Source organism: Oncorhynchus kisutch, linkage group LG13, assembly GCF_002021735.2.
Source record: "Oncorhynchus kisutch isolate 150728-3 linkage group LG13, Okis_V2, whole genome shotgun sequence".
Lineage (NCBI taxonomy): Eukaryota > Metazoa > Chordata > Actinopteri > Salmoniformes > Salmonidae > Oncorhynchus > Oncorhynchus kisutch.
The window spans coordinates 9897819-9923380 of NC_034186.2; the positions used below are offsets into that span (position 1 = coordinate 9897819).

Below are 25562 nucleotides of genomic sequence, written 5' to 3' on the forward strand. Positions count from 1 at the left end.
TGAACAGTATTGTAAACAGTATTGTATTCAATGATATAAACAGTAATATGAATAGTATGTGATGGGGTTATCAGTGAAGCAAAACAGAAACATGGAGTATAACATCACAGCAAGCAGGAGTCATTTCTCTAATCATTAAAACACAGTGAAAGTTCACATGGTTAAACACTGTCTACTCTCCTCTATAGTCGGAGCAATCAGCAGTATTACACCACAGACTGATCTATAGTAGGAGTGATCAGCAGTATTACTCCACAGACTTATCTATAGTATTAGTGATCAGCAGTATTACTCCACAGACTGATCTATAGTCGGAGCAATCAGCAGTATTACGCCACAGACTGATCTATAGTCGGAGCAATCAGCAGTATTACTCCACAGACTGATATATAATATTAGTGATCAGCCGGATTACTCAACAGACTGATCTATATTATTAGTGATCAGCAGTATTACTCCACAGACTCTGATCTATAATAGTAATGATCAGCCGTATTACTCCACAGACTCTGATCTATAATAGTAATGATCAGCCAGATTGCTCCACAGATTCTCCTCTATAGTAGTAGTGATCAGCATTATTACTCCTCAGATTCTCCTCTATAGTAGTCGTGATCAGCAGCATTACTCAACCGACTGATTATCTTGTCATGTGATTTAATTCCTACAGAGTCATGATGTTCCCTCCATCAATTTCAAGAATCCGTACAAAGCCGCCTTTTTATGCAAGGAGAAGAACCATTTGCTTTTGTGGTGTCTGTCGCTTGTTTAATTTAGATTTAGAAGAAATGTGAGCCATCCAGTAATGGAATACATGTGTCTTTTCAACATTTGACATTGTATCATCATTGAAACAAAATAACAGTATCTTTCTCAGCTTCACTATAATAACAGTACAGCTATCTAAAGCTAGACTAAAATGGTACATTTGTTATATTAGTACAGAGTGATGTGATTGTGTGAATATCCTTCTATCAAGTTTATAAATTGCCTGGCTGGGCTGATGAGACAGTGGATTGCGCAGTCAGTTGAAACAGAGTAAATAGGCATTTTAACATCATAGATTATGCCAGTGGTAGCTTGTGGAATAGGCACCAGCTGGAATGCGGTCTTAACCAATCAGCATTCAGGATTAGACCGACACGCTCTATAATGTGTGAATATTCTCCTGTATCTCCCAGCTGTGTGATTCATTACCTGAAGGTGTAATATAAGTGAATAACTGTTATGATTGTGATTGACCTTATCAAGACAATAAAGTTGTCAAAAAGAGACGACATGTTGTCTCCATGGGTCTTTACAAGGCTACAGTACAACAGAATAAGATTTACAGATCTTAACCTAACAAATGCACATTAATAAAGCTGACAAACTATTTCTCAGGTCAGTATCACTTGTCATTGGCCACACCAGATACTGAATGTTACTTTAGATTTTGACCCCCCCTTTGTTCACAGACACATTATTCCATTTTTCTTAGTCACATGTCTGTGGAATTTGTTCAGTTTATATCTCAATTGTTGAATCTTGTTATGTTCATACAAATATTTACACAGAAATGAAGGAAAACACATCCTTACCAGTCTGAGCTGATGAAGCATCCACATTCACCCATACCACCAGACACAGCAGAGTCAGAGTTGATTTCATGTTGATCAAATGGTAGATGCAGTAAAAATGGAAGGAGTAGAAGATAAATAAACAGTTAATGTTAATGTTTGTCTACAGAGTTCCAGCCCCCAGGGAGCACTGAAGAGAACCACTGTCCAGGGGGACTGACTCAAAATACTGGAAAACTCCAATATAGAGAATTTAATCAAACCTTCACTGCAGTAAAAACACAGGTATAATTTTAGTGAATGATATCATAAATAGGACTGGTGGAGTTATGTCACACATGCAGCTAACACAGACATATGGAAATGTCTGCTCTACCCAAAATTACAACCAATTAATTGCAGCATTACCACAAAAATGGAAGAGGCAAGTAGAAGGGAAAAAAGTAAGGAACTTGTATGTCGGCCCTGTATTAAAGAACATAAATGTTTAACGAAAAGTGTGATAAATAAAAACATATACCAATTTCATTTAAGGACCAAAAAACTGACAGCTGTGCCATATAAATTGCAAAATAGTTGTGAAGAGATTTACGATGTACCCATTCCATGGCACATGGTTTATGAATTGATACGCAAAACAACGCCAGATTCAAAACTTTGATTTTTTCAAATTAAATTACTATACAAAATTCTTGCAACAAATAAAATGTTATATATATGGGGGATACAATCTTCCCAGCTCTGCAGATTCTGCTGCTTGGAGGCAGAGTCATTAGATCATGTATTTTGGTATTGTCCATATGTAGCTCGTGTTTGGACACAGGTCCAGGAATGGCTGAAGAATTGCAATATTTGCCTAGAACTAACGCTGCAGATAGCAATACCGGGTGATTTGAAAAGCCATAGTCAGTCAATCAATAATATAATAATTATATTAGCAAAAATTGTTATTTTTAATGTACAATCTGTAGAAGCTATGAGAATAGAAAGGTTCAGAACTTTTGTGAAGCATCACAGCATAGTAAAATATATGGCAAATAGAAATCCAAAATGGATGATGTTGAGAGATAGATGGGAGGGGTTGAATGGAGCTGAAGGGTGGGACTTATAACATGATAGCCAATGTAAAACATTCGAGGTCTGTAAATGGATATAGGTTCATAAATTTGTGAAATAGCACAGTTACAAATAGGAATCAAACTGGATGGACATCAGAAATAGAGGAAGGACTAAAAACAAACAAAATATAACTATTGTTAAAGATTGTGTCTGTAAAATGTGTATGAGATGTATAAACTGAAGGTAGAAGCCTAACTTTTTATTAGTTTACTCCAATTGGGGGAAGGGTGGTAGGGTTTGCAAGGAATAATAAACATATATTCTTTAAAAAAGTATGTATATCTATATAGGTATGTGTATGTACAGTGGGGAGAACAAGTATTTGATACACTGCCGATTTTGCTGGTTTTCCTACTTACAAAGCATGTAGAGGTTTTTATCATAGGTACACTTCAACTGTGAGAGACGGAATCTAAAACAAAAATCCAGAAAATCACATTGTATGATTTTTAAGTAATTAATTTGCATTTTATTGCATGACATAAGTATTTGATCACCCACCAACCAGTAAGAATTCTGGCTCTCACAAACCTGTTAGTTTTTCTTTAAGAAGCCCTCCTGTTCTCCACTCATTAATTGTATTAACTGCACCTGTTTGACCTCGTTATCTGTATAAAATACACCTGTCCACACACTCAATCGAACAGACTCCAACCTCTCCACAATGGCCAAGATCAGAGAGCTGTGTAAGGACATCAGAGATAACATTGTAGACCTGCACAAGGCTGGGATGGGCTACAGGACAATAGGCAAGCAGCTTGGTGAGAAGGCCAAGATGATGGTCAATCACCCTCGGTCTGGGGCTCCATGCAAGATCTCACCTCGTGGGGCATCAATGATCATGAGGAAGGTGAGGGATCAACCCAGAACTACATAGCAGGACCTGGTCAATGACCTGAAGAGAGCTGGGACCACAGTCTCAAAGAAACAGTAGTGGAGAGGGTAGCAATTCTTAAGTTCCTCGGCATACACATCACAGACAAACTGAATTGGTACACTCACACAGACAGCATCGTGAAGAAGGCGCAGCAGTGCCTCTTCAACCTCAGGAGGCTGAAGAAATTCGGCTTGTCACCAAAAGCACTCACAAACTTCTACAGATGGACAATCGAGAGCATCCTGGCGGGCTGTATCACCGTCTGGTACGGCAACTGCTCCACCCACAACCGTAAGGCTCTCCAGAGGGTAGTGAGGTCTGCACAACACATCACCGGGGGCAAACTACCTGCCCTCCAGGACACCTACACCACCCGATGTTACAGGAAGGCCATAAAGATCATCAAGGACAACAACCACCCGAGCCACTGCCTGTTCACCCCGCTATCATCCAGAAGGCGAGGTCAGTACAGGTGCATCAAAGCTGGGACCGAGAGACTGAAAAACAGCTTCTATCTCAAGGCCATCAGACTGTTAAACAGCCACCACTAACGTTGAGTGGCTGCTGCCAACACACTGACACTGACACTGACTCAACTCCAGCCACTTTAATAATGGGAATTGATGGGAAATGATGTAAAATATATCACTAGCCACTTTAAACAATGCGACCTAATATAATGTTACATACCCTACATTATTCATCTCATATGCATACGTATATACTGTACTCTATATCATCTACTGCATCCTTATGTAATACATGTATCACTAGCCACTTTAACTATGCCACTTTGTTTACATACTCATCTCATATCTATATACTGTACTCGATACCATCTACTGTATCTTGCCTATGCTGCTCTGTACCATCACTCATTCATATATCTTTATGTACATATTCTTTATCCCCTTACACTGTGTATAAGACAGTAGTTTTGAAATTGTTAGTTAGATTACTTGTTGGTTATTACTGCATTGTCGGAACTAGAAGCACAAGCATTTCGCTACACTCGCATTAACATCTGCTAACCATGTGTATGTGACAAATAAAATTTGATTTGATGATTTGATTTGAAAACCATTGGTAACACACTACGCCGTCATGGATTAAAATCCTGCAGGTCACGCAAGGTCAAACTGCTCAAGCAAGCGTAAGTCCAGGCCCGTCTGAAGTTTGCCAATGACCATCTGGATGATCCAGAGGAGGAATGGGAGAAGGTCATGTGGTCTGATGAGACAAAAATAGAGCTTTTTGGTCTAAACTCCACTTGCCGTGTTTGGAGGAAGAAGAAGGATGAGTACAACCCCAAGAACACCATCCCAACTGTGAAGCATGGAGGTGGAAACATCATTCTTTGGGGATGCTTTACTGCAAAGGGGACAGGACGACTGCACCGTATTGAGGGGAGGATGGATGGGCCATGTATCGCGAGATCTTGGCCAACAAACTCCTTCCCTCAGTAAGACCATTGAAGATGGGTCACGGCTGGTTCTTCCAGCATGACAACGACCCGAAATACATAGCCAGGGCAACTAAGGAGTGGCTCCGTAAGAATCATCTCAAGATCCTGGAGTGGCCTAGCCAGTCTCCAGACCTGAACCCAATAGAAAATCTTTGGAGGGAGCTGAAAGTCCATATTGCCCGGCGACAGCCCCGAAACCTGAAGGATCTGGAGAAGGTCTGTATGGAGGAGTGGGCCAAAATCCCTGCTGCAGTGTGTGTAAACCTGGTCAACAACTACAGGAAACGTATGATCTCTGTAATTGCAAACAAAGGTTTCTGTACCAAATATTAAGTTCTGCTTTTCTTATGTATCAAATACTTATGTCATGCAATAAAATGCAAATGAATTACTTAAAAATCATACAATGTGATTTTCTGGATTTTTGTTTCAGATTCCGTCTCTCACAGTTGAAGTGTACCTATGAGACATCTACAAGTAGGAAAACCTGCAAACTTTGCAGTGTATCAAATACTTGTTCTCCCCACTGTATATATGTGAATATGTATGTATATGGATATATATATTTACCCAAAAATTATATGTGGGATTGGAAATGATGCAGACTATTATATTGATGAAAGCAGCAATCTTTCCGCAAGCAAGTGGCCATCTCTTCACGTAAGACGAAGCCACTATTGGCAATGAGGCAAGTTCATGACCCCATTTATACACTGCTGATGAAAACCAACACTACCTGGGCTCAGTCTAAGATGACCAGTACACTTAAAAGTGGTATGATCTCCATGTGTGGCATAGACTTTTTGATCTTCCGGAGGATATTTAAATTGGATGTTCTGTGTGTTCATCAGCTCTTCATCCACAGTGCAGGGTTCTGAAATGAGAAGATGGTACAGAAATCAGTGTGTGAATGTGTCCTTCAAGGGCCACTGAAAATGATTTGTTTTTCATTTTAATGAATGATATCACTATACCCCTAGATCCTTGAGGAATGTCACTTGTCAATTCCTCAGGAGCATGGTTCAACAGTTACATTTCAACTCAGAATGCATTTTTAAATAGTAATTAATCAATTGATCTTGATTTACATTCCTGGAATTCATCCTTACCGATCGTTAAGGGGGAGTTAGCATACGATTGGGTAGGAACTGGGCCAATGTTATTTTAGAGAGAACTTACTCAGACAGGTTATCGGTCGTGTCCAGATCCCGTCACAACACGTCTTGTACGCTGAAGGGGGATCAAGGATGTAGTATTTCTGGCAGACATATTGAACTGATTCTCCATTTCTGTAGCGTTCTCTGGTTCTGTCTCTGTCTCCGTTATTGACATGTGGAGGTGGTCCACAGAAATCCTTGGGCTCTAGGAAGACATGGGTGACATCAGAGAAATACTAGTGATGAAATGTACCAAGCTGCTATTTTCCAAGCAAGAATAGTATTCCAGAAAACGTTCCTGGCTTTTCCAAAATGCGTTATTTTGCTACATTTTTTGTGAGTTGGAGATAATTGTAAATCTACTTAAAACAAGTAACTTGATTGGGAAGTGGAACAATGTGTCAAATCAATAAACATACAATTTACCATAACAAATTGGAATGGAGTGACTCCACTGTCCATTGACTGAGCAGGTGACCTCTGATTTCCCCTTCAGAATGTGTTTAGAGTTGCTGCACTCAAACTGTAGCCTGTGTCCAACCTTCATGGTGTTGTTTTGGGGAATTCCTATCACGTTCACATTCTTAATCTTCTCTGCAGCTTCACAAGTCACATCTATTATGGAGGGAAAAAATAGAAAAATCACAAAATTGCTGTATAGCACATTTGCAAACCTGATGTAACTTCTGAAGATACATATTGTTGTCGATAAAATGATTTGCTTAGTTTTGGCTAAGGTGAAATGTTTACCTTCACAGGTTGGGAAACGGTTGTTCCACATCCCCCCCGCGGCACACACTACCTGTGGGTTTCCCTTCAGCTGGTGTGCTGGGTTGGGGCAGCTGAAGTTGAGCTCATGACCGTACTGTATAACACCATCATCATCTGGCAGACCGCTCACAACCACCCGTCCATCTGTAGCCTCAGGGACACAACTCACCACTACGGAGAAAGATCATATTGCAGGGTGTTGTACAGTCTATAACTTCATGAACCCTCTGAGTTACAGTGTAATGTGCATTGTAAAAAGTAAGTAAGGCGTTATTCTGTATATACTATAATTAAGCAATAAGTCCTGAGAGGGTGTGATATATGGCCAATATACCACGTCTAAGGGCTGTTCTTAGACACGATGTAACACAGCGAGCCTGGATACTTCTATTAGCCGTGGTATATTGGCCATATACCACAAACCCCAGAGGTGCCTTTTTGCTATTATAAACTGGTTACTAACGTTAGATCAGTAAAAAGTTATTGCGGGGGTCATACCCATGGTAAACGGTACGATATATCACAGATTTAAGCCAATTAGCATCCATGAGCCGAACTACCCAGTTTATAATATTCAATGACTACATGGTTACCTTCACATAAGGGCAGGTGGTTGCTCCATCCTGCCACCATACAGGTTCTGTTGTCCATTTTGCTCATAATCTGATAACTACAGACATTAGTAAAGTGATTAGGTGGTATTTAGCAGTGTTCTAAGTTCAGCCCCGTACTAGACAGGCTGGATTCAACCCCGTACTAGACAGGCTGGATTCAGCCCCGTACTAGATGGGCTGGATTCAGCCCCGTACTAGACAGGCTGGATTCAGCCCCGTACTAGATGGGCTGGATTCAGCCCCGTACTAGACAGGCTGGATTCAGCCCCGTACTAGATGGGCTGGATTCAGCCCCGTACTAGACAGGCTGGATTCAGCCCCATACTAGATGGGCTGGATTCAGCCGCGTACTAGACAGGCTGGATTCAGCCCCATACTAGACAGGCTGGATTCAGCCCCATACTAGATGGGCTGGATTCAGCCCCGTACTAGACAGGCTGGATTCAACCCCATACTAGACAGGCTGGATTCAGCCCCGTACTAGACAGGCTGGATTCAGCCCCGTACTAGACAGGCTGGATTCAGCCCCGTACTAGACAGGCTGGATTCAGACCCGTACTAGACAGGCTGGATTCAGCCCCGTACTAGACAGGCTGGATTCAACCCCATACGAGATGGGCTGGATTCAGCCCCGTACTAGACAGGCTGGATTAAACATCATACTATACGGGCTGGATTCAGCCCCGTACTAGACAGGCTGGATTCAGCCCCGTACTAGACAGGCTGGATTCAGCCCCGTACTAGACAGGCTGGATTCAACCCCATACGAGATGGGCTGGATTCAGCCCCGTACTAGACAGGCTGGATTCAGCCCCGTACTAGACAGGCTGGATTCAACCCCATACTAGACAGGCTGGATTCAGCCCCGTACTAGACAGGCTGGATTCAGCCCCGTACTAGACAGGCTGGATTCAGCCCCGTACTAGACAGGCTGGATTCAGCCCCGTACTAGACAGGCTGGATTCAACCCCGTACTAGACAGGCTGGATTCAGCCCCGTACTAGACAGGCTGGATTCAGCCCCATACGAGATGGGCTGGATTCAGCCCCGTACTAGACAGGCTGGATTCAACCCCATACGAGATGGGCTGGATTCAGCCCCGTACTAGACAGGCTCGATTAAACATCATACTATACGGGCTGGATTCAGCCCCGTACTAGACAGGCTGGATTCAACCCCATACGAGATGGGCTGGATTCAGCCCCGTACTAGACAGGCTGGATTAAACATCATACTATACGGGCTGGATTCAGCCCCGTACTAGACAGGCTGGATTCAACCCCATACTAGATGGGCTGGATTCAACCCCATACTAGATGGGCTGGATTCAGCCCCGTAATAGACGGGCTGGATTCAGCCCCGTACTAGACAGGCTGGATTCAACCCCATACTAGATGGGCTGGATTCAGCCCCGTACTAGGCGGGCTGGATTCAACCCCATACTAGACGGGCTGGATTCAACCCATACTAGGCAGGCTGGAATGGGAGGACACAGGGCTATTGGAGTGGGGGCTATTAACAAAAAAATATATCAAAAATAATAACGAACTTCAATCTTTAAAAAAAAACTTGCCCGTCATTGCAAGTGTATTTGATAGTGGTTCCAAAGACAAAGTCATCTCCAGCGTGGATGCTGTAGTGGCCATTGGCAGTTTCATCAGGGAGCTCACATGGTTTAGCTAGATGTCAGGAAACCACAGGAAAACAAGATCATGATACAGTTTGTAAGAAAGTGATATGTTAACAGATCTTTTAGAGTGTTTAACTAAGCTATTATGGGGTTATGCTAATCATAACTGCAACTATAGCTATTTTGTTGAGGAAAAATGAACATACTAGCACTGATAATGTTGGGTTCTCACATAGCTATCTTAAATGGATAGTTTGGGATTTTGGCAGTGAGACCCATTATCTACTTCCCCTCATTGACAAAATCCCAAACTATCCCTTTAAAATAAATGCACGAACAATAAGTCGCTCTGGATAAGAACGTCTGCTAAATTACTAAAATGTCAAATGTATAACAACAATATTGAATCTATAACATTGAAAGAAATACTCACGCTTGCATTTCCCCTGACGGACCACCACCCACTTATTCTTCTTACACTGATAACTTATTCTGCCTGCTGGTACAAAGCCAAAGTTGCAGGAAAAAAGGACAATGTCGTCCTCTTTGTACTCATTTTTGATGCTTTCCTCAGTGACCCTGGCATCGGGCACATTTGGAAGAGGTCCACTGCACACTGACAGAGGAGCAGAGGAAAAACCTTTAGACAAACAGAGAGCTTGGCACTACAATGTTCTATGTTGTTATTGACACAGCCTTGTTCTGTTCAATGTTCTCTACCTATATAGTACTCTAAATACTCTAATTTGCTAACACCATTCAAACCAATGAGGGTTTGAAGTTTTAAAACCAATTATCTCAGAATCTTCTTTTAGCAGATAGAACCTTCACCCCCCCCAGCAACTGATGAATACTAACACAATGTGGGCACTGCAAGCATGTGAGAAAGTGATTGAAAACACATCCTTACCAGTCTGAGCTGATGAAGCATCCACATTCACCCATACCACCAGACACAGCAGAGTCAGAGATGATTTCATGTTGATCAAATGGTAGATGCAGTAAAAATGGAAGGAGTAGAACCGGGGGAACTGAAGAGAACCACTGTCCAGGGGGACTGACCCAAATACTAGAATTCAATCAAACCTACATTGCGGGGAGGGGAAACACTGAGGAAAATGCTCAATGTAGGAACTGCATTGGTTCAGTCTATTAATTAATTGAGCAAATCAAATCAAAACAAATTTAAAAGTGCAAATCATTTGGTCAGCCATACAGAGACATATCTAATCTGAAGAGCATAGATTTAGAGATAGAAAGACATTTAGACAGGTAGCAAATACTTTGAATGTTGATTGTAATGATGATAAGCTCCATTTGTAAGGTCATTGATGAATCACCAAATATGCTGAACAAATGTGTACTGACATAAACCTCACATAAACCTGTCTGTTTACTGTCTATTGACATAGCTATGTTTGTTCCAGCAAGACAACCCTTTCCCGTCAAGCCGTATTATCCAGGGGCAAAAGGGGAGGGTCAAAACCGATTTAAAGTTGATGTTTTATTGACTTCTACACCTTGAGAGCATGCCAGGGTTTACCTCACATTAACCTACCAACTAAACAAAACACACAATGTTACATTTAACTTTTTCTTGCATATGAGAATTGAAGGTCAATATTCCTGCCTCAATGTGTAGAATGCAAAGAACACATCTATGACACTCAGTAACGATGATGCAGTTGAAATACTTGGCAAGGACCACAAGGACATTTTACTAGATATTGTCTGGCTGCTTTGATATTGTTAAAAATATACGTTATGTTTCTTTATAGTGAACTTTGATCATGTCATCCCCAGCACCACTAACTTCACACTGAGCACACACTGGTTGAATCAATGTCTTCTCGTAAGCTGAAGCTCTACGACCCCCTTCAGAATGTGACTAGAGTTGCTGCACTCAAACTGTAGCCTGTGTCCATACTTCATGGTGCTGTTGTTTTGGAGAACTCCTAACACATTCACATTATTAATCATCTCTGCAGCTTCACAAGTCACGTCTAAAATCACTAAATTGCTGTATTGAACATTTGCACACCTGATGTAATGTCTGAAGGTACATATTGTTGTCGAAAAAGTGATTTGCTTAGTTTTGGCTAAAGTGAAATGTTTACCTTCACAGGTGGGGAAATGGCTGTTTCACCGTCAAACGTGAAAATGGCTGTTTCACCAACTCTGAGTCTCACAAAGACAGTGCACGTCAGGGCAAAAACCAAGCCATGAGATCGAAGGAATTGGTAGTAGAACTCAGAGAAAGGATTGTGTCAAGGCACAGATCTGGGGAAGGTTATCCACACATTTCTGCAGTTTTGAAGATTCCCAATAACACAGTGGCTGCAATCATTCTTAAATTGAAGAAGTTTCGAACCACCAAGACTCTTCCTAGAGCTGGCAGCCCGGCCAAACTGAGAAATCGGGGAAGAAGGGCCTTGGTCAGGGAGGTGACCAAGAACCCGATGATCACTGACAGAGATCTAGAATTTCTCTGTAGAGATTGGAGAACCTTCCAGAAGGAACACCATCTCTGCAGCACTCCACCAAACAGGCCTTTATGGTAGTGGCCAGACGGAAGCCACTCCTCAATTAAAGGCACATGACAGCCCGCTTAGACTTTGCCAAAAGTTCCCTAAAGGACTTTCAGACCATGAGAAACCAATATTGAACTCTTTGGACTGATTGCCAAGCGTCACGTCTCGAGATAACCTGGCATCATGTTACTGTAATTTAATTATTCCAATATGTTTTCATTAATTTAATTCCCTTAATCTATTTTATGAGAATTTGTAAGATTCTTGTTTGCATAAAATAGACGGAGACCAGTCTTATCAATAATAGGTTACAGTATTTATTCTCGGAGCGCGCTGCCACGTTACCACGAGCAACAGTTTATATACAACAACATGATGTCATTTCATTGCTTCTAGAATGAATCCCCTCCTCCCGATCTATAATTAAGTGAGTTTAAAAGTTAATTCCAACTCACTAACACACACACACAGGACACACAACATAACTGAATTAACTCTTGATCCCTCACCATTATCGATCACCACTTAGCTGACAGTTCTAATTAACAGAAAACCTAGGAATGCGCTCACTGCCTTATCTAAAACACCCCAGAGCTAATTTTCGCCTGTTCAACCATAGGTTAACAACCCTATCTGCTTTCTTAACCCACAACCCATTCCTCTCCAGACTAGTTTGGAATGGTGTTCGTTATATTTAATTACTCCTTGTTCATACCACATAATCCCTTCTTATGAACTCATATTGTTAATCAGATATAATAAAACAGAGTATAAGTTTACTTAGTTACAGTTCTATTTAAAATGAGCATATTGTTTAGTCAGTTATTCATAATATTCCTAACACATCATTCCTATGGTGAAGCGTGGTGGTGGCAGCATCATGCTGTGGGGATGTTTTCAGCGGCAGGGACTGGGTGACTGGTCAGGATCGAAGGAAAGATGAATTTCGCTACACCCGCAATAACATCTGCTACACACGTGTATGTGACCAATAAAATGTCATTTGATTTAGTACATTTCACTGTCACAACAGAACTTAAAATAGTTTTCCAGGACTACAGGAACAGAAAACGTTCAAATTCCTTGAGTGAAAAATATTTAATAGTCAAAGTCTGTGTTTTACTCTGACTGATTTTATCAATGTAATCACATTGCATAAACATAGCTCGTTGAAATTTGCACAAAAAAAACATCAATCCACAAAGGATCCAAATGAAACCATTAATGAAAGACACATTCCACCTCAACTTCCCTTATAATCCATTGTCTATATTTATGGTAATATCCATCTTTACGTGAAGAGTCTCTTTTTGTACCATGCTCAGCTCAACTCAATCTTTCTCCGTTAGATCCTCTATATTGTAATATGGATTTGAATCTGTGCATCTCACAAGCTGCTGTTGTAACATAAAACCAGTAATAGCAACATGAAACCAGAAATACTTTTCATACACCTGATATGGTCTACTGGATGAAGATAATGTTCTTATGTACAGATGTAGGATATTCATTTTATTGCTCTTTTGTTGCTAACAATTTACCTGTACAGCAGGAAATGCAAACTTGTACTGTATTTATGTTTTTAAAAAGGCTTCTAAAGTTAGTAATTTCCACTTTGAAATTTCAGACTTAAATTGCCCTGACAGAAAATGTTTCAACCCTGTAGTATCTGGGATCTACATCTGTTTATATTAGTTACTATGCTGTTACTAAGCAGTAATGTATTACAGCAGTGTTACGTTACTACACCTAATAGGAAATGCACATGCGCACAATTGTGCTGGGAACTGTAGAGCACGAGAGGTTTTGACTAAACGAAGAACTAACTGTACTCCCGTCTCCTGCCTGGTCATTTCTCCACAACACAAATATTACAAACCCCTATAAAAATGTCCATTAATGATATTCCACATAATAATTCACATTTCCTGTTGCTGCAGGATTTGTTTCCTGCTGTAGCAAACTGGCTTGAGTTAAGATCCTCAATAAGGAATATGAGAAAAAGCTGTGGTCAACATGGTCCATATTTCTGCTTCTACATACGGTTCACAACACGTGAAGATCTCTTCAAACAGCTCTGTTCAAAGTTGGCATCTCACCCTTTCTCAACCTCTCTCCTCTTTTGGTTGTCTTTTCCCCTCCACAGTTCACAAGTACACATTATCTTTAAAGAACAAAGATGTTCTGACAGAGCTGTAGATACCTAGCCTATCATTGTTTCTTGCTGCATCGATGGTTGCAGATGATTCCCTCCTTGTTTTGAAAGAAGCTGTTTGTATTTGAGAGCTCTGAGGACCTCACCTCAAGGTGGTGTAGCTACATTAGGATATAGGCTATGTCTATTTATCAGACCTGGGTTTAACATTCAGACCGATTACCAGGACGCATACTCATAGTAAGAGCTGACCAGCTGGCAAGTGTCTTCACTGACATTTTCATGCTCTCCCTGACCCAGCTTGTAATACACTATATATACAAAAGTATGTGGACACCGCTTCAAATTAGTGGACTCGGCTATGTCAGCAACACCTGTTGATAGGTGTATAAAATCGACCACATAGCCATGCAATCTCCATAGACAAAAATTGGCCTTACTGAAAAGCTCAGTGACTTTTAAAGTGGCACCATCATAGGATACCACCTTTCCAACTAGTCAGTTTGTCACATTTCTGCCCTGCTAGAGCAGCCCCGGTCAATTGTAAGCGCTCTTATTGAGAAGTGGAAATGCCTAGCAGCAACAACAGGGCAGCCACAAAGTGGTAGGCCACACAAGCTCACAGAGCGGAACCGCTGAATGCTGAAGCGCTAGGTTGCAGCACTCAGTACTGAGTTCCAAACTGCATCTGGAAGCAACATCAGCACAATAACTGTTCATCCAGGGCTTCGTGAAATGGGTTTCCCTGGCCGAGCAGTCACACACAAGCTTAAGATCACCATGTACAATGCCAAGCATCGGCTGGAGTGGTGTGAAGCTCACCGCCATTGGACTCTAGAGCAGTGGAAATGCGTTCTCTGGAGTCATGAATCACGTTTCACCATCTGGTAGTCTGAAGGACGAATCTAGGTTTGGCGTATGCCATGATAATACTACCTGCCCCAATGCATAGTGGCAACTTTAAAGTTTGGTGGAGGAAGAATAATGGTCTGGGGCTGTTTGTCATGGTTTGGGCTGGGCCCCTTTGTTCCAGTGAAGGGAAATCGAAATGCTACAGCATACAATTGCATTGTAGACGATTCTGTGCTTCCACCCATGGGGAAGGCCCTTTCCTGTTTCAGCATGACAGCAATTCAATGGCTCAGACACGAGACGTATGTGGTTGGGTCTACAGAAAATCACGGACTACAACAAGAAAACCAGCCACTTCACGACACCGATGTCTTGCTTCCAGCCAAACTAAACACCTTCTTTGTCCTCTTTGAGGAAAATACAGTGCCACCGAAGCAGCCTCACAAGGACTGTGTGTTCTTCTTCTCCAAGGCCGGTGTGAGTAAGACATTTAAATTAGTTATCCCTCGCAAGACTGCCGGCCCAGACGGTATCCCTAGCCGCGTCCTTAGAGCATGTGCAGACCAGCTGGCTGATGTGTTTACAGACATATTCAATCTCTCCCTATCCCAGTTTGCTGTCCCAACATGCTTCAAGATGGCGACTATTGATCCTGTACCCAAGAAGGCAAAGGTTACTGAACTAAATGACTATCCCCCCATAGCACCTACTTCTGTCATCATGAAGTGCTTTGAGAGACTAGTCAAGGATCATATCACCTCCACCTTACCTGTCACCTTAACGCTCCAATAGGTCCACAGAAGATGCAATCACCATCACAATGCCCTATCCCATCTGAACAAGAGGAATGCCTATGTAAGAATGCTGTTCATTGACTCAGCATTCAACACCATAGTACCCTCCAAGCTCATCATTAGGCTTGAGGCCCTGGGTCTCAACCCGCCCTGTGTGATTGGGTCCTGGACTTCCTGATGGTTCGCCCCCAGGTGGTGAAGGTAGGAAACAACATCTACACTTCGCTGATCCTCACCACTGGAGCCCCACAAGGGTGTGTGATCAGCCCCCTCCTGTACTCCCTGTTCACCCATGACTGTGTGGCCATGCACGCATCCAACTTGATCATCAAGTTTGCAGACAACATAACAGTAGTAGGCTTGATCATCAACAACAACAACGAGACAGCCCTGTAGGTATGGGGTGAGGGCACTGGGAGTGTGTTGTCAGGAAAACAACCTGTCACTCAATGTCAATAAAATAAATGAGATGATCATGGACTTCAGGAAACAGCAGAGGGGGCACCCCCCCTTTCCACATCGACGGGGCAGTAGTGGAGAAGATGGAATGTTTTAAGTTCATCGGCGTACACATCACAGACAAACTGAAATGGTCCACTCACACAGACAGTGTGGTGAAGAAGGCCTAACAGCGCCTCTTCAACCTCAGGAGGCTGAAGAAATTTGGCTTGCCACCTAAAACCGTCACAAACTGTTACAGATGCACAATTGAGAGCATTCTGTAACACCGCCTGGTACGTCGACTGCACCACCCACAACAGCAGGTCTCTCCAGAGGGTGGTGCGGTCTGCACAACACATCACTGGGGGCAAGCTACCTGCCTTTCAAGACACTTACAGCACCCGATTTCACAGGAAGTCCAAAAGATCATCAAGGACAACAACCACCCGATCCACTGCCTGTTCACCCCGCTACCATCCAGAAGGCGAGGTCAGTACAGGTGCATCAAAGCTGGGGCCGAGAGACTGAACAAAAGCTTCTATCTCAAGGCCATCAGACTGTTATACAGCCATCACTAACACAGAGAGGCTGCTGTCTAGATACATGACTTGAAATAATTTCCCCATCTAACAAATGGATCACTGGTCACTGTGTATTAGGTAGTTGTTGTGGAATTGTTAAATTGTTAAATGACTTCTTAGATATTGTTGCACTGTCAGAACTAGAAGCACAAGCACTTCGCTACACTTTCAATAATATCATCTAACCAAGTGTATGTGACCAATAAAATGTGATTTGATTTGAAAAACACAGTGCATAAAGCGAGGTCCATAAAGAATGGGTTTACCGAGATCGGTATGGAAGAACTTAGCACTGACCTCAACCCCATTAAACACCTTTGGGATGAATTGGAATGCCGAATGCGAACCAAGCCTAATCGCCCAACATCAGACCTCACTAATGCTCTTGTGGCTGAATGGAAGCAAGACCCTGCAGCAATTTTCAAACATCTAGTGGAAAACCTTCACAGAAGAGTGGAGGCTGTTATAGCAGCAAAGGGGGGACCAACACCATATTAATATAAGGGCACAAGTCGAGACCCATATGCAGACACAGGAGGCAGATGGTTGAGCTCTAATATTTATTATAACCCAAGGGGTAGGCAAAAGGCAGATCGGGTACAGGCGAGAGTTCATAAACCAGGTCAGAGTTCAAAGAGTACAGAGCGTTAGACAGTCTCGAGGTCAGGACAGGCAGGGGTTCAGTAACCATGTCCGTCTCCAAACAGTACAAGGTGTTAGGCAGGCTCGAGGTCGGGGCAGGAAGAATGGTCAGGCAGGCGGGTTTGGTGTCAGGACAGGCACGGGTCAAAACCAGGAGGACTTGGAAAAAACAGAGACTGGGGAAAAGTAGGGGCTAGGAGATAAACGCTGGTTGACTTGGCAAACAAGACGAAGTGGCACAGAGAAACAGAAAACACAGGTATAAATACACCGGGGATAATTAGTGACACCTGGAGGGGGTGGAAACAAGCTCATGGACAGTGACAATTAATGATTTTGGAATGAGATGTTTGACGAGCAGTTGTCTATATACTTCTGGTTTCAAGCAGACCGCCATAGTCTCTGTGTCCAAGAACGCCAAGCTAACCTGCCGAATTGACTACCGCCTCGTAGCGCTCACATCTGTAGGCATGAAATACTTTGAAAGCCTGATCATGGCTGACATGAACACCGTCATCTCAGAAACCCTGAACCCGCTCCAATTCAAATACCACCCCAACAGATCAACAGATGCCTGCCCTTTCCCACCTGGACAAAAGGAACACCTATGTGAGAATACTGTTCATTGACTATAGCTCAGCGTTCAACACCATAGTGCCCTCCAAGTATTCACTAATTGCCCTGTAAGACTCTGACTATACAATGTGGGTAAACAGAACTGATGTGTTTGCTTTGCTACTCAAATGCTGCACAACAAAAACAAATCCAACTTTATTTGTCACATGCGGCAAATACATCATTGAATAGAACCTAATTTCTTTTGCCACGTATATATATATATATATATATATATACGAGCCACATGAAAAATAGAATGCTAAAATCCCTAGAAAGATAAAGATATTTCTCAGCAGCAGAAGGACCTCAGTGTCTGCCAGGATAGCTAACTACTGCAGTATTTCAGCACAGCTGAAGAGAAAACAACCTACTATTACAGGCCCAGGCCACTAGAGGGCCTGGTCATGCCTTAAAGGGAAATTTCACCCTGACTCTGCTACAGCATATTGTCAGAACTATATGGTCTGAAAATACTCTTTGGTCTTCAGGCAACATCCATCAACCTGTAACCCCAAGCCTGTTCGATATGACCACCTGTAACCCCAAGCTCGTTCGATATGACCACCTGTAACCCCAAGCTCGTTCTATATGACCACCTGTAACCCCAAGCTCGTTCGATATATAACAAACATCAAAATTATCCAAACAACAAGCTGGAACGAGCTTGGGGTTACAGGTGGTTGGATGTAGCCTGAGGACCACAGAGTACCTTTCAGACCATGTCATCAAATAAGTCTCACTCCTTTCTCTTTTTACCTTTTCTCTTTGTAAAACTCAGGTAATCTGGTGTCCTTCCACAGTGTTCTGCTGAAAAATACCCTAAAGCGGCAGCATTTTGGGTTCACCAGCATGAGGGAAGGGGCACGCCTTGCGGTTATGGTGCACAACAAGATTGTGGGACAAAAGAGAGCAAGGAACACTGAAAAAATAAACAAAAAAACAGTAATGACACAACCACCCTATTGTTCTCTCTGCAGATTCTCCGCAGGCAGTCAGCAGGTTGTCCAGCCGGATGGACAGGTCCACCAGCTGGTCCAATGTGAGGGTGGTGTCTCGGCAGGCCATCTCCCGACGGACGTCTTTGCGCAGACTGCACCTGTATTGATCGATCAGGGCCCTGTCGTTCCATCCCGCGCTGATGGCCAGGGTTCGGAAGTCCAAGGCGAAATTCTGCGCACTCCTCGTCCCCTGCCTCAGGTGGAACAGACGTTCACCCGCCACTCGACCCTCAAGCGGGTGGTCGAACACTGCTCCAAAGCGGCGGGTGAACTCTGTGTAATGGTCCAACGCCCCGTCTCCCTCACTCCATATGGCTATGACCCACTCCAGGGCTTTGCCTGAGAGACAGGAGATGAGGACAGACATGCCGGGTGGACGGTCGCCAGGTAGAGCTCCAGCTGGAGTAGAAACCCCTGGCATCAGGCAGCTGTCGCTTCATACTCCCTTGGGAACGCGAGTCGAATCCCGCTGGGACCGGGTGAAGGAGGGGTTGACAGTGGGACCTGCTGTAGTGGGGCTGGTGGAGGCCCTGGAAAACCTCCTTCTCTCTCCAAAAGATCCATTGTCTTCAGCACACGATCCATGCGGTGCCCGGACATTGCAAAATGGTTGTGTGCTGCTGAACGTGCTACTCCAGTGGAACAGTCTGCTCCTGTAATGATCCTGTGTCTAGCTGGTGTAGAGAGTCAGGCGCAGGATAGCAGATATGAGTAATAAACGTGCTTTACTCAAAAAGACAAATATACAAAGTAACATATTGAGCACACTCAGACGGACCGAATTTCAATAAACAATCACTCAAACACAACATGGGGAACAGAGGGTTAAATAATAAACCAGAATTTGGTTGAGTGAAGCCAGGTGTGAATAAGACAAAGACAGAACAAATGGTATATTAAAAGTGGATCAGCGGTGGCTAGAAAGCCGTTGATGTCGACCGCCGAACACCGCCCGAACAAGGAGAGGGACTGACTTTGGCGGAAGTCGTGACAATACTTGTTCTTCCAGTAGTGTTGCAATTATTGTTTTAGCTAAATAATATACATACATATCTACAATATTATAGTATACATACTGTAGGTTTAGAGCTAGTCTCATCTACCAGTGAGGTTAAATCATGTGGCTGAGGATAGTTTAGAGCTAGTCTCATCTACCAGTGAGGTTAAAGCACGTGGCTGTGGATAGTTTAGAGCTAGTCTCATCTACCAGTGAGGTTAAGGCTTGTGGCTGAGGATAGTTTAGAGCTAGTCTCATCTACCAGTGAGGTTAAAGCACGTGGCTGAGGATAGTTTAGAGCTAGTCTCATCTACCAGTGAGGTTAAATCATGTGGCTGAGGATAGTTTAGAGCTAGTCTCATCTACCAGTGAGGTTTTAATTAAAGCACGTGGCTGAGGATAGTTTAGAGCTAGTCTCATCTACCAGTGAGGTTAAAGCACGTGGCTGAGGATAGTTTAGAGCTAATCTCATCTACCAGTGAGGTTAAAGCACGTGGCTGTGGATAGTTTAGAGCTAATCTCATCTACCAGTGAGGTTAAGTCTTGTGGCTGAGGATAGTTTAGAGCTAAAAATACATTGAGGGCTACAGTTAGTTTGAATGCTGATAGGCTCCATTAAAACATATGTATGGTCATTATTGAATCACAAAAGATTTTCAAATACTGTACTTACATAATCCTTATATAAATCTGGTTAACTGTCTATGGACATGGCCTTCAGAATGTTTGTTCCAGTAAGGCAAAATCACTGTTTCCCATAAAGCCTTGTTTTCCAGGGGCAAAATGGGAAGGCCAAAATCTATTTCTACACCTCAGGAGGATGCCAGGGTTTAACCCATATTACCTTACCAACTAGACTAAACATTAAAAGTTTTCTTGCAAATGAGAATTGAAAGTCAATATTCCTGCCTTAATGTTCAAGATTCACTCAGTGACGATGATGTAGTTGAAATACATGGCAAAAAACACCACAGGAATATTTTTAATAGATATTGTCTGGCTGCTTCAATATTGTAAGAAATACCTGGTGATAATATTCCCAGATAACAATGAACTAAAGAGTAGATGAGTAAATATGAACCAGAGGCACTTTATTGAATGTTGGACAATCATGGAACCATGAATCTGCAAATAATTGGAGCAAACTATTGACAGAGGTTATTCATTTACAAGTTCGTCCAAGTGTAGTCATCACTTTCCGTAAGCTGAGATCAATATGGGCAAAGAGGCAAAGTCATGACCCCATGTATACACTGCTGATGAAAACCAACACTACCTGGTCAAGTCTACTATGAGCAGCACACTAAACAGTGATATGATCCCCATTATTTTCCGTCCAATATGCTCATTGGATGTTCTGTGTGTTCATCAGCTGTTCATCCCAAACTGGATACGGTTACAAGGGCCTCGGGTTCTGAAACGAGAAGATGGTACAAGAATCAGTGTGTGAATATGTCCTGAAGATCAGCCCCGTTCCAATTTTCTCCCTCACTCCAATCCCTAGGCCCTTATTATCTCCACTGGCTAGTCAGACATCACAGGGGGGCTTTGAAAGGAAATTGATCCTAACAATCCACCATGATCTGTGAATGGGAATGAGCATGGACATAGCATAGGGATGTGAGCGTGTGATTGGATATGAATCAGGCAAACGTTGTTTCAGAGATATAACTAATTCAGGCTTGTCATCTCTCCAATCCAGATCCCTCTAGGACACGTCTTGTAGGATGAAAGTCTTTTCCCCATCTGTGAAGGTAAACATTTAAGGTCAGCAAAAAACAAAGCAAATCTCTTTATGGACAACAACAAATTACTTCAGGTGTGCTACGCTACAGCTGCACCATTGAGAGCATCCTGACTGGATGCATCACCACCTGGTATGGCAACTCCTCGGCATCTGACCGTAAGGGGGCGGCAGGGTAGCCTAGTGGTTAGAGCGTTGGACTAGTAACCGGAATGTTGTGAGTTCAAACCCCCGAGCTGACAAGGTACAAATCTGTCGTTCTGCCCCTGAACAGGCAGTTAACCCACTGTTCCCAGGCCGTCATTGAAAATAAGAATTTGTTCTTAACTGACTTGCCTGGTTAAATAAAGGTAAAATAAAAATAAAATAAATAAATAAAAAGGCGCTATGTAGGGTAGTGCGTACGGCCCAGTACATCAATGGGGCCAAGCTTCCTGTCATCCAGGACATACAGTGGGGCAAAAAAAGTATTTAGTCAGCCACCAATTGTGCAAGTTCTCCCACTTAAAAAGATGAGAGGCCTGTAATTTTCGTCAACTGTTACAGACGAAATGAGGGGAAAAAATCTAGTAAATCACATTGTAGGATGTTTAATGAATTTATTTGCAAATTATGGTGGAAAATAAGTATTTAGTTACCTACAAACAAGCAGGGAGCAATTATGGAAGACATACAAGACCACTGATAATCTCCCTCGATCTGGGGCTCCACGCAAGATCACACCCCGTGGGGTCAAAATGATCACAAGAACGGTGAGCAAAAATCCCAGAACCACACGGGGGGACCTAGTGAATGACCTGCAGAGAGCTGGGACCAAAGTAACAAAGCCTACCATCAGCAAGGGCATTGAAGATGAAACGTGGCTGGGTCTTTCAGCATGACAATGATCCCAAACACAACCCCCGGGCAACGAAGGAGTGGCTTCGTAAGAAGCATTTCAAGGTCCTGGAGTGGCCTAGCCAGTCTCCAGATCTCAACCCCATAGAAAATCTTTGGAAGGAGTTGAAAGTCCGTGTTGCCCAGCAACAGTCCCAAATCATCACTGCTCTAGAGGAGATCTACATGGAGGAATGGGCAAAAATACCAGCAACAGTGTGTGAAAATCTTGTGAAGACTTACAGAAAACGTTTGACCTCTGTCATTGCCAACAAAGGGTATATAACAAAGTATTGAGATAAACTTTCGTTATTGACCAAATACTTATTTTCCACCATAATTTGCAAATAAATTCATAAAAAATCCTACAATGTGATTTTCTGATTTTTTTTCTCTCATTTTGTCTGTCATAGTTGAAGTGTACCTATGATGAATATTACAGGCCTCTCTCATCTTTTTAAGTGGGAGAACTTGCACAATTGGTGGCTGACTAAATACTTTTTTGCCCCACTGTATATACTAGGCGGTGTCAGAGGAAGGCCCAAAAAATTGTCAGAGACTCCAGTCGCCCAAGTCATATACTGTCCCTTCAAGCCTGCAAGCAGTACTGGATCGCCAAGTCTAGGTCCAAAAGGCTCCTTAACAGCTTCTACCCCTAAGCCATAAGACGGCTGAACAATTAATAAAATGGCCACCCGGACTATTTACATTGACAGCCCCCCATCCCCCTACCCCTTTGTCTTTACACTGCTGCTACTTGCTGTTATTATCTATGCAGTCACTTTACCCCTGCCTACATGTACTAATGACATCGACTAACCACAGCACATTGACTTGCTACTGTAGCCAATTGTAATGCCACCTGATCTTCAGGACATATTCACACACTGATTCATGTACCATCTTCTCGTTTCAGAACCCTACACTGTGGACTATCAGCTGATGAACACACAGAAAATCCAATTCATGCATCCTCAGAAAGATCAAACTAAACACTCTGTCACACATGTGGACTATATAACTTTTAAGCGTACTGGTCATAGTAGACTTAGCCCAGGAAGTGTTGATTTTCGTCAGTAGTGTATACATGGGGTCATGAAATTGCCTCATTGCCAATAGTGGATTCAGCTCACGGGAAGAGATGGCCACTGGCTTGTTGGACAAACATGTCAACGAATAACCCCTGTCAATAGTTTTCTTAAATCATTTTCAGCTTCATGATTGTCCAACATTAAATAAAGTGCCTCTGATTCTAATTTAATTTAATCAATTTAATTTAATAAAATCTAATTTACTCTAATCGAATCTAGTCTACTCTAATCTACTCTAATACAATGTACTCTAATCTAAACGAATCTACTCTAATCTACTCTAATCCAATCCAATCTACTCTAATCTAATATTTATTATTTACAAATGGAGCTTATCATCATTACAATCAACATTCAAAGTATTTGCTACCTGTCTAAATGTCTTTCTATCTCTAAATCTATGCTCTTCAGATTAGATATGTGTCTATATGGCTGACCAAATGATTTGCACTTTTAAATTTGTTTTGATTTGCTCAATTAATTAATAGACTGAACCAATGCAGTTCCTACATTGAGCATTTTCCTCGGTGTTTCCCCTCCCCGCAATGTAGGTTTGATTGAATTCTAGTATTTGGGTCAGTCCCCCTGGACAGTGGTTGTCTTCAGTGCTCCCTGGGGGCTGGAACTCTGTAGACAAACATTAACTTTGGGATAGACACTCTATATTTATGTTCTACTCCTTCCATTTTTACTGCATCTACCATTTGATCAACATGAAATCATCTCTGACTCTGCTGTGTCTGGTGGTATGGGTGAATGTGGATGCTTCATCAGCTCAGACTGGTAAGGATGTGTTTTCCTTCACTTTCTCACATGCTTGTAGTGCCCACATTGTGTTAGTATCCACCAATTGCTCTGTAAGACACTGACTAGACTGTACAAAGTGAGCAAACGTAACTGATGTGTTTACTTTGCTACGTTTAGCTACTATTGTACATCATCATAGGGAAACAGCACATTACTCTTCTGATACGCAGGGAAAGTGACGACAATTTCTACTTTCAATTCCATATTCACTTTTTATGTTTTTGACAGGACTTCAGGAATACAAACTCAGCAAAAAAAGAAACGTCCTCTCACTGTCCACTGCGTTTATTTTCAGCAAACTTAACGTGTAAATATTTGTATGAACATAACAAGATTCAACAACTGAGACATAAACTGAACAAATTCCACAGACATGTGACTAACAAAAATTGAATAATGTGTCCGTGAACAAAGAGGAGGTCAAAATCAAAAGTAACATTCAGTATCTGGTGTGGCCACCAGCTGCATTAAGTACTGCAGTGCATCTCCTCCTCATGGACTGCACCAGATTTGCCAGTTCTTGCTGTGAATTGTTACCCCACTCTTCCACCAAGGCACCTGCAAGTTCCAGGACATATCTGGGGGGGAATTGCCCTAGATCCAACAGGTCCCAGACGTGCTCAATTAGATTGAGATCCGGGCTCTTTGCTGGCCATGGCAGAACACTGATATTCCTATCTTGCAGGAAATCACGCACAGAACGAGAAGTATGGCTGGTGGCATTGTCATGTTGGAGGGTCATGTCAGGATGAGCCTGCAGGAAGGGTACCACATGAGGGAGGAGTATGTCTTCCCTGTAATGCACAGCGTTGAGATTGCCTGCAATGACACCAAGCTCAGTAAGATGACGCTGTGACACACCGCCCCAGACCATGACGGACCCTCCACCTCCAAATCGATCCCGCTCCAGAGTACAGGCCTCGGTGTAACCGTCATTCCTTCAATGATAAACACGAATCCGAACATCACCCCTGGTGAGACAAAACCGCATCTCGTCAGTGAAGAACACTTTTGCCAGTGCTGCCTGGTCCAACGACGGTGGGTTTGTGCCCATAGCCAACATTTTTGCCGGTGATGTCTGGTGAGGTCCTGCCTTACAACAGGCCTTCAAGCCCTCAGGCCTTCCTCTTTCAGCCTATTGCGGACAGTCTGAGCACTGATGGAAGGCTTGTGCGTTCCTGGTGTAACTCGGGCAGTTGTTGTTGCCATCCAACGTAAAGAGTAAATAATAAAACTCTGCAAA

The 25562-nt window shown here is 42.7% G+C and overlaps 3 protein-coding genes across 6 annotated transcripts in view; 1 reads left to right on the forward strand and 2 right to left on the reverse strand.

Annotated features, from left to right (window-relative positions):
• Window positions 1-1277, forward strand: part of LOC116353039 (complement factor H-related protein 2-like) — a 142515-nt gene extending 141238 nt beyond the window's left edge. For 2 of the 3 annotated variants that reach the window (XM_031785561.1, XM_031785560.1), the window contains exon 8: window positions 671-1277. The gene's annotated coding sequence lies outside the window, so the exon portion shown is untranslated. The remainder of the gene's footprint in view (window positions 1-670) is intronic. The other variant, XM_031785563.1, reaches the window with a different exon arrangement.
• The window catches only part of LOC109902885 (complement factor H), a 181300-nt gene that overhangs the window by 99966 nt on the left and 55772 nt on the right, over window positions 1-25562 (reverse strand). The window lies entirely within an intron of this gene.
• LOC116353037 (complement factor H-like) lies at window positions 5649-10237 on the reverse strand. The gene is made up of 8 exons (XM_031785558.1): window positions 10103-10237; window positions 9626-9808; window positions 9136-9241; window positions 7542-7618; window positions 6928-7119; window positions 6604-6792; window positions 6200-6382; window positions 5649-5894 (listed from the first exon to the last, which is right to left on the reverse strand). The coding sequence occupies exons 1-8, from the start codon at window positions 10170-10172 to the stop codon at window positions 5695-5697; spliced, it is 1200 nt and encodes a 399-aa protein (XP_031641418.1). The 5' UTR covers window positions 10173-10237; the 3' UTR covers window positions 5649-5694.

What these genes read in the sequence shown, in the direction of transcription:
- LOC116353037 (XM_031785558.1), bottom strand. Translation starts at nt 10,172, where the DNA reads ATGAAATCATCTCTGACTCTGCTGTGTCTGGTGGTATGGGTGAATGTG. An exon ending in AAATACACTTGCAATGACGG is followed by an intron (nt 7,619 to 9,135) that starts GCAAGTTTTTTT and finishes TAATGTCTGTAG; the next exon opens with TTATCAGATTATGAGCAAAA. An exon ending in CCGTTTCCCAACCTGTGAAG is followed by an intron (nt 6,793 to 6,927) that starts GTAAACATTTCA and finishes CCTCCATAATAG; the next exon opens with ATGTGACTTGTGAAGCTGCA.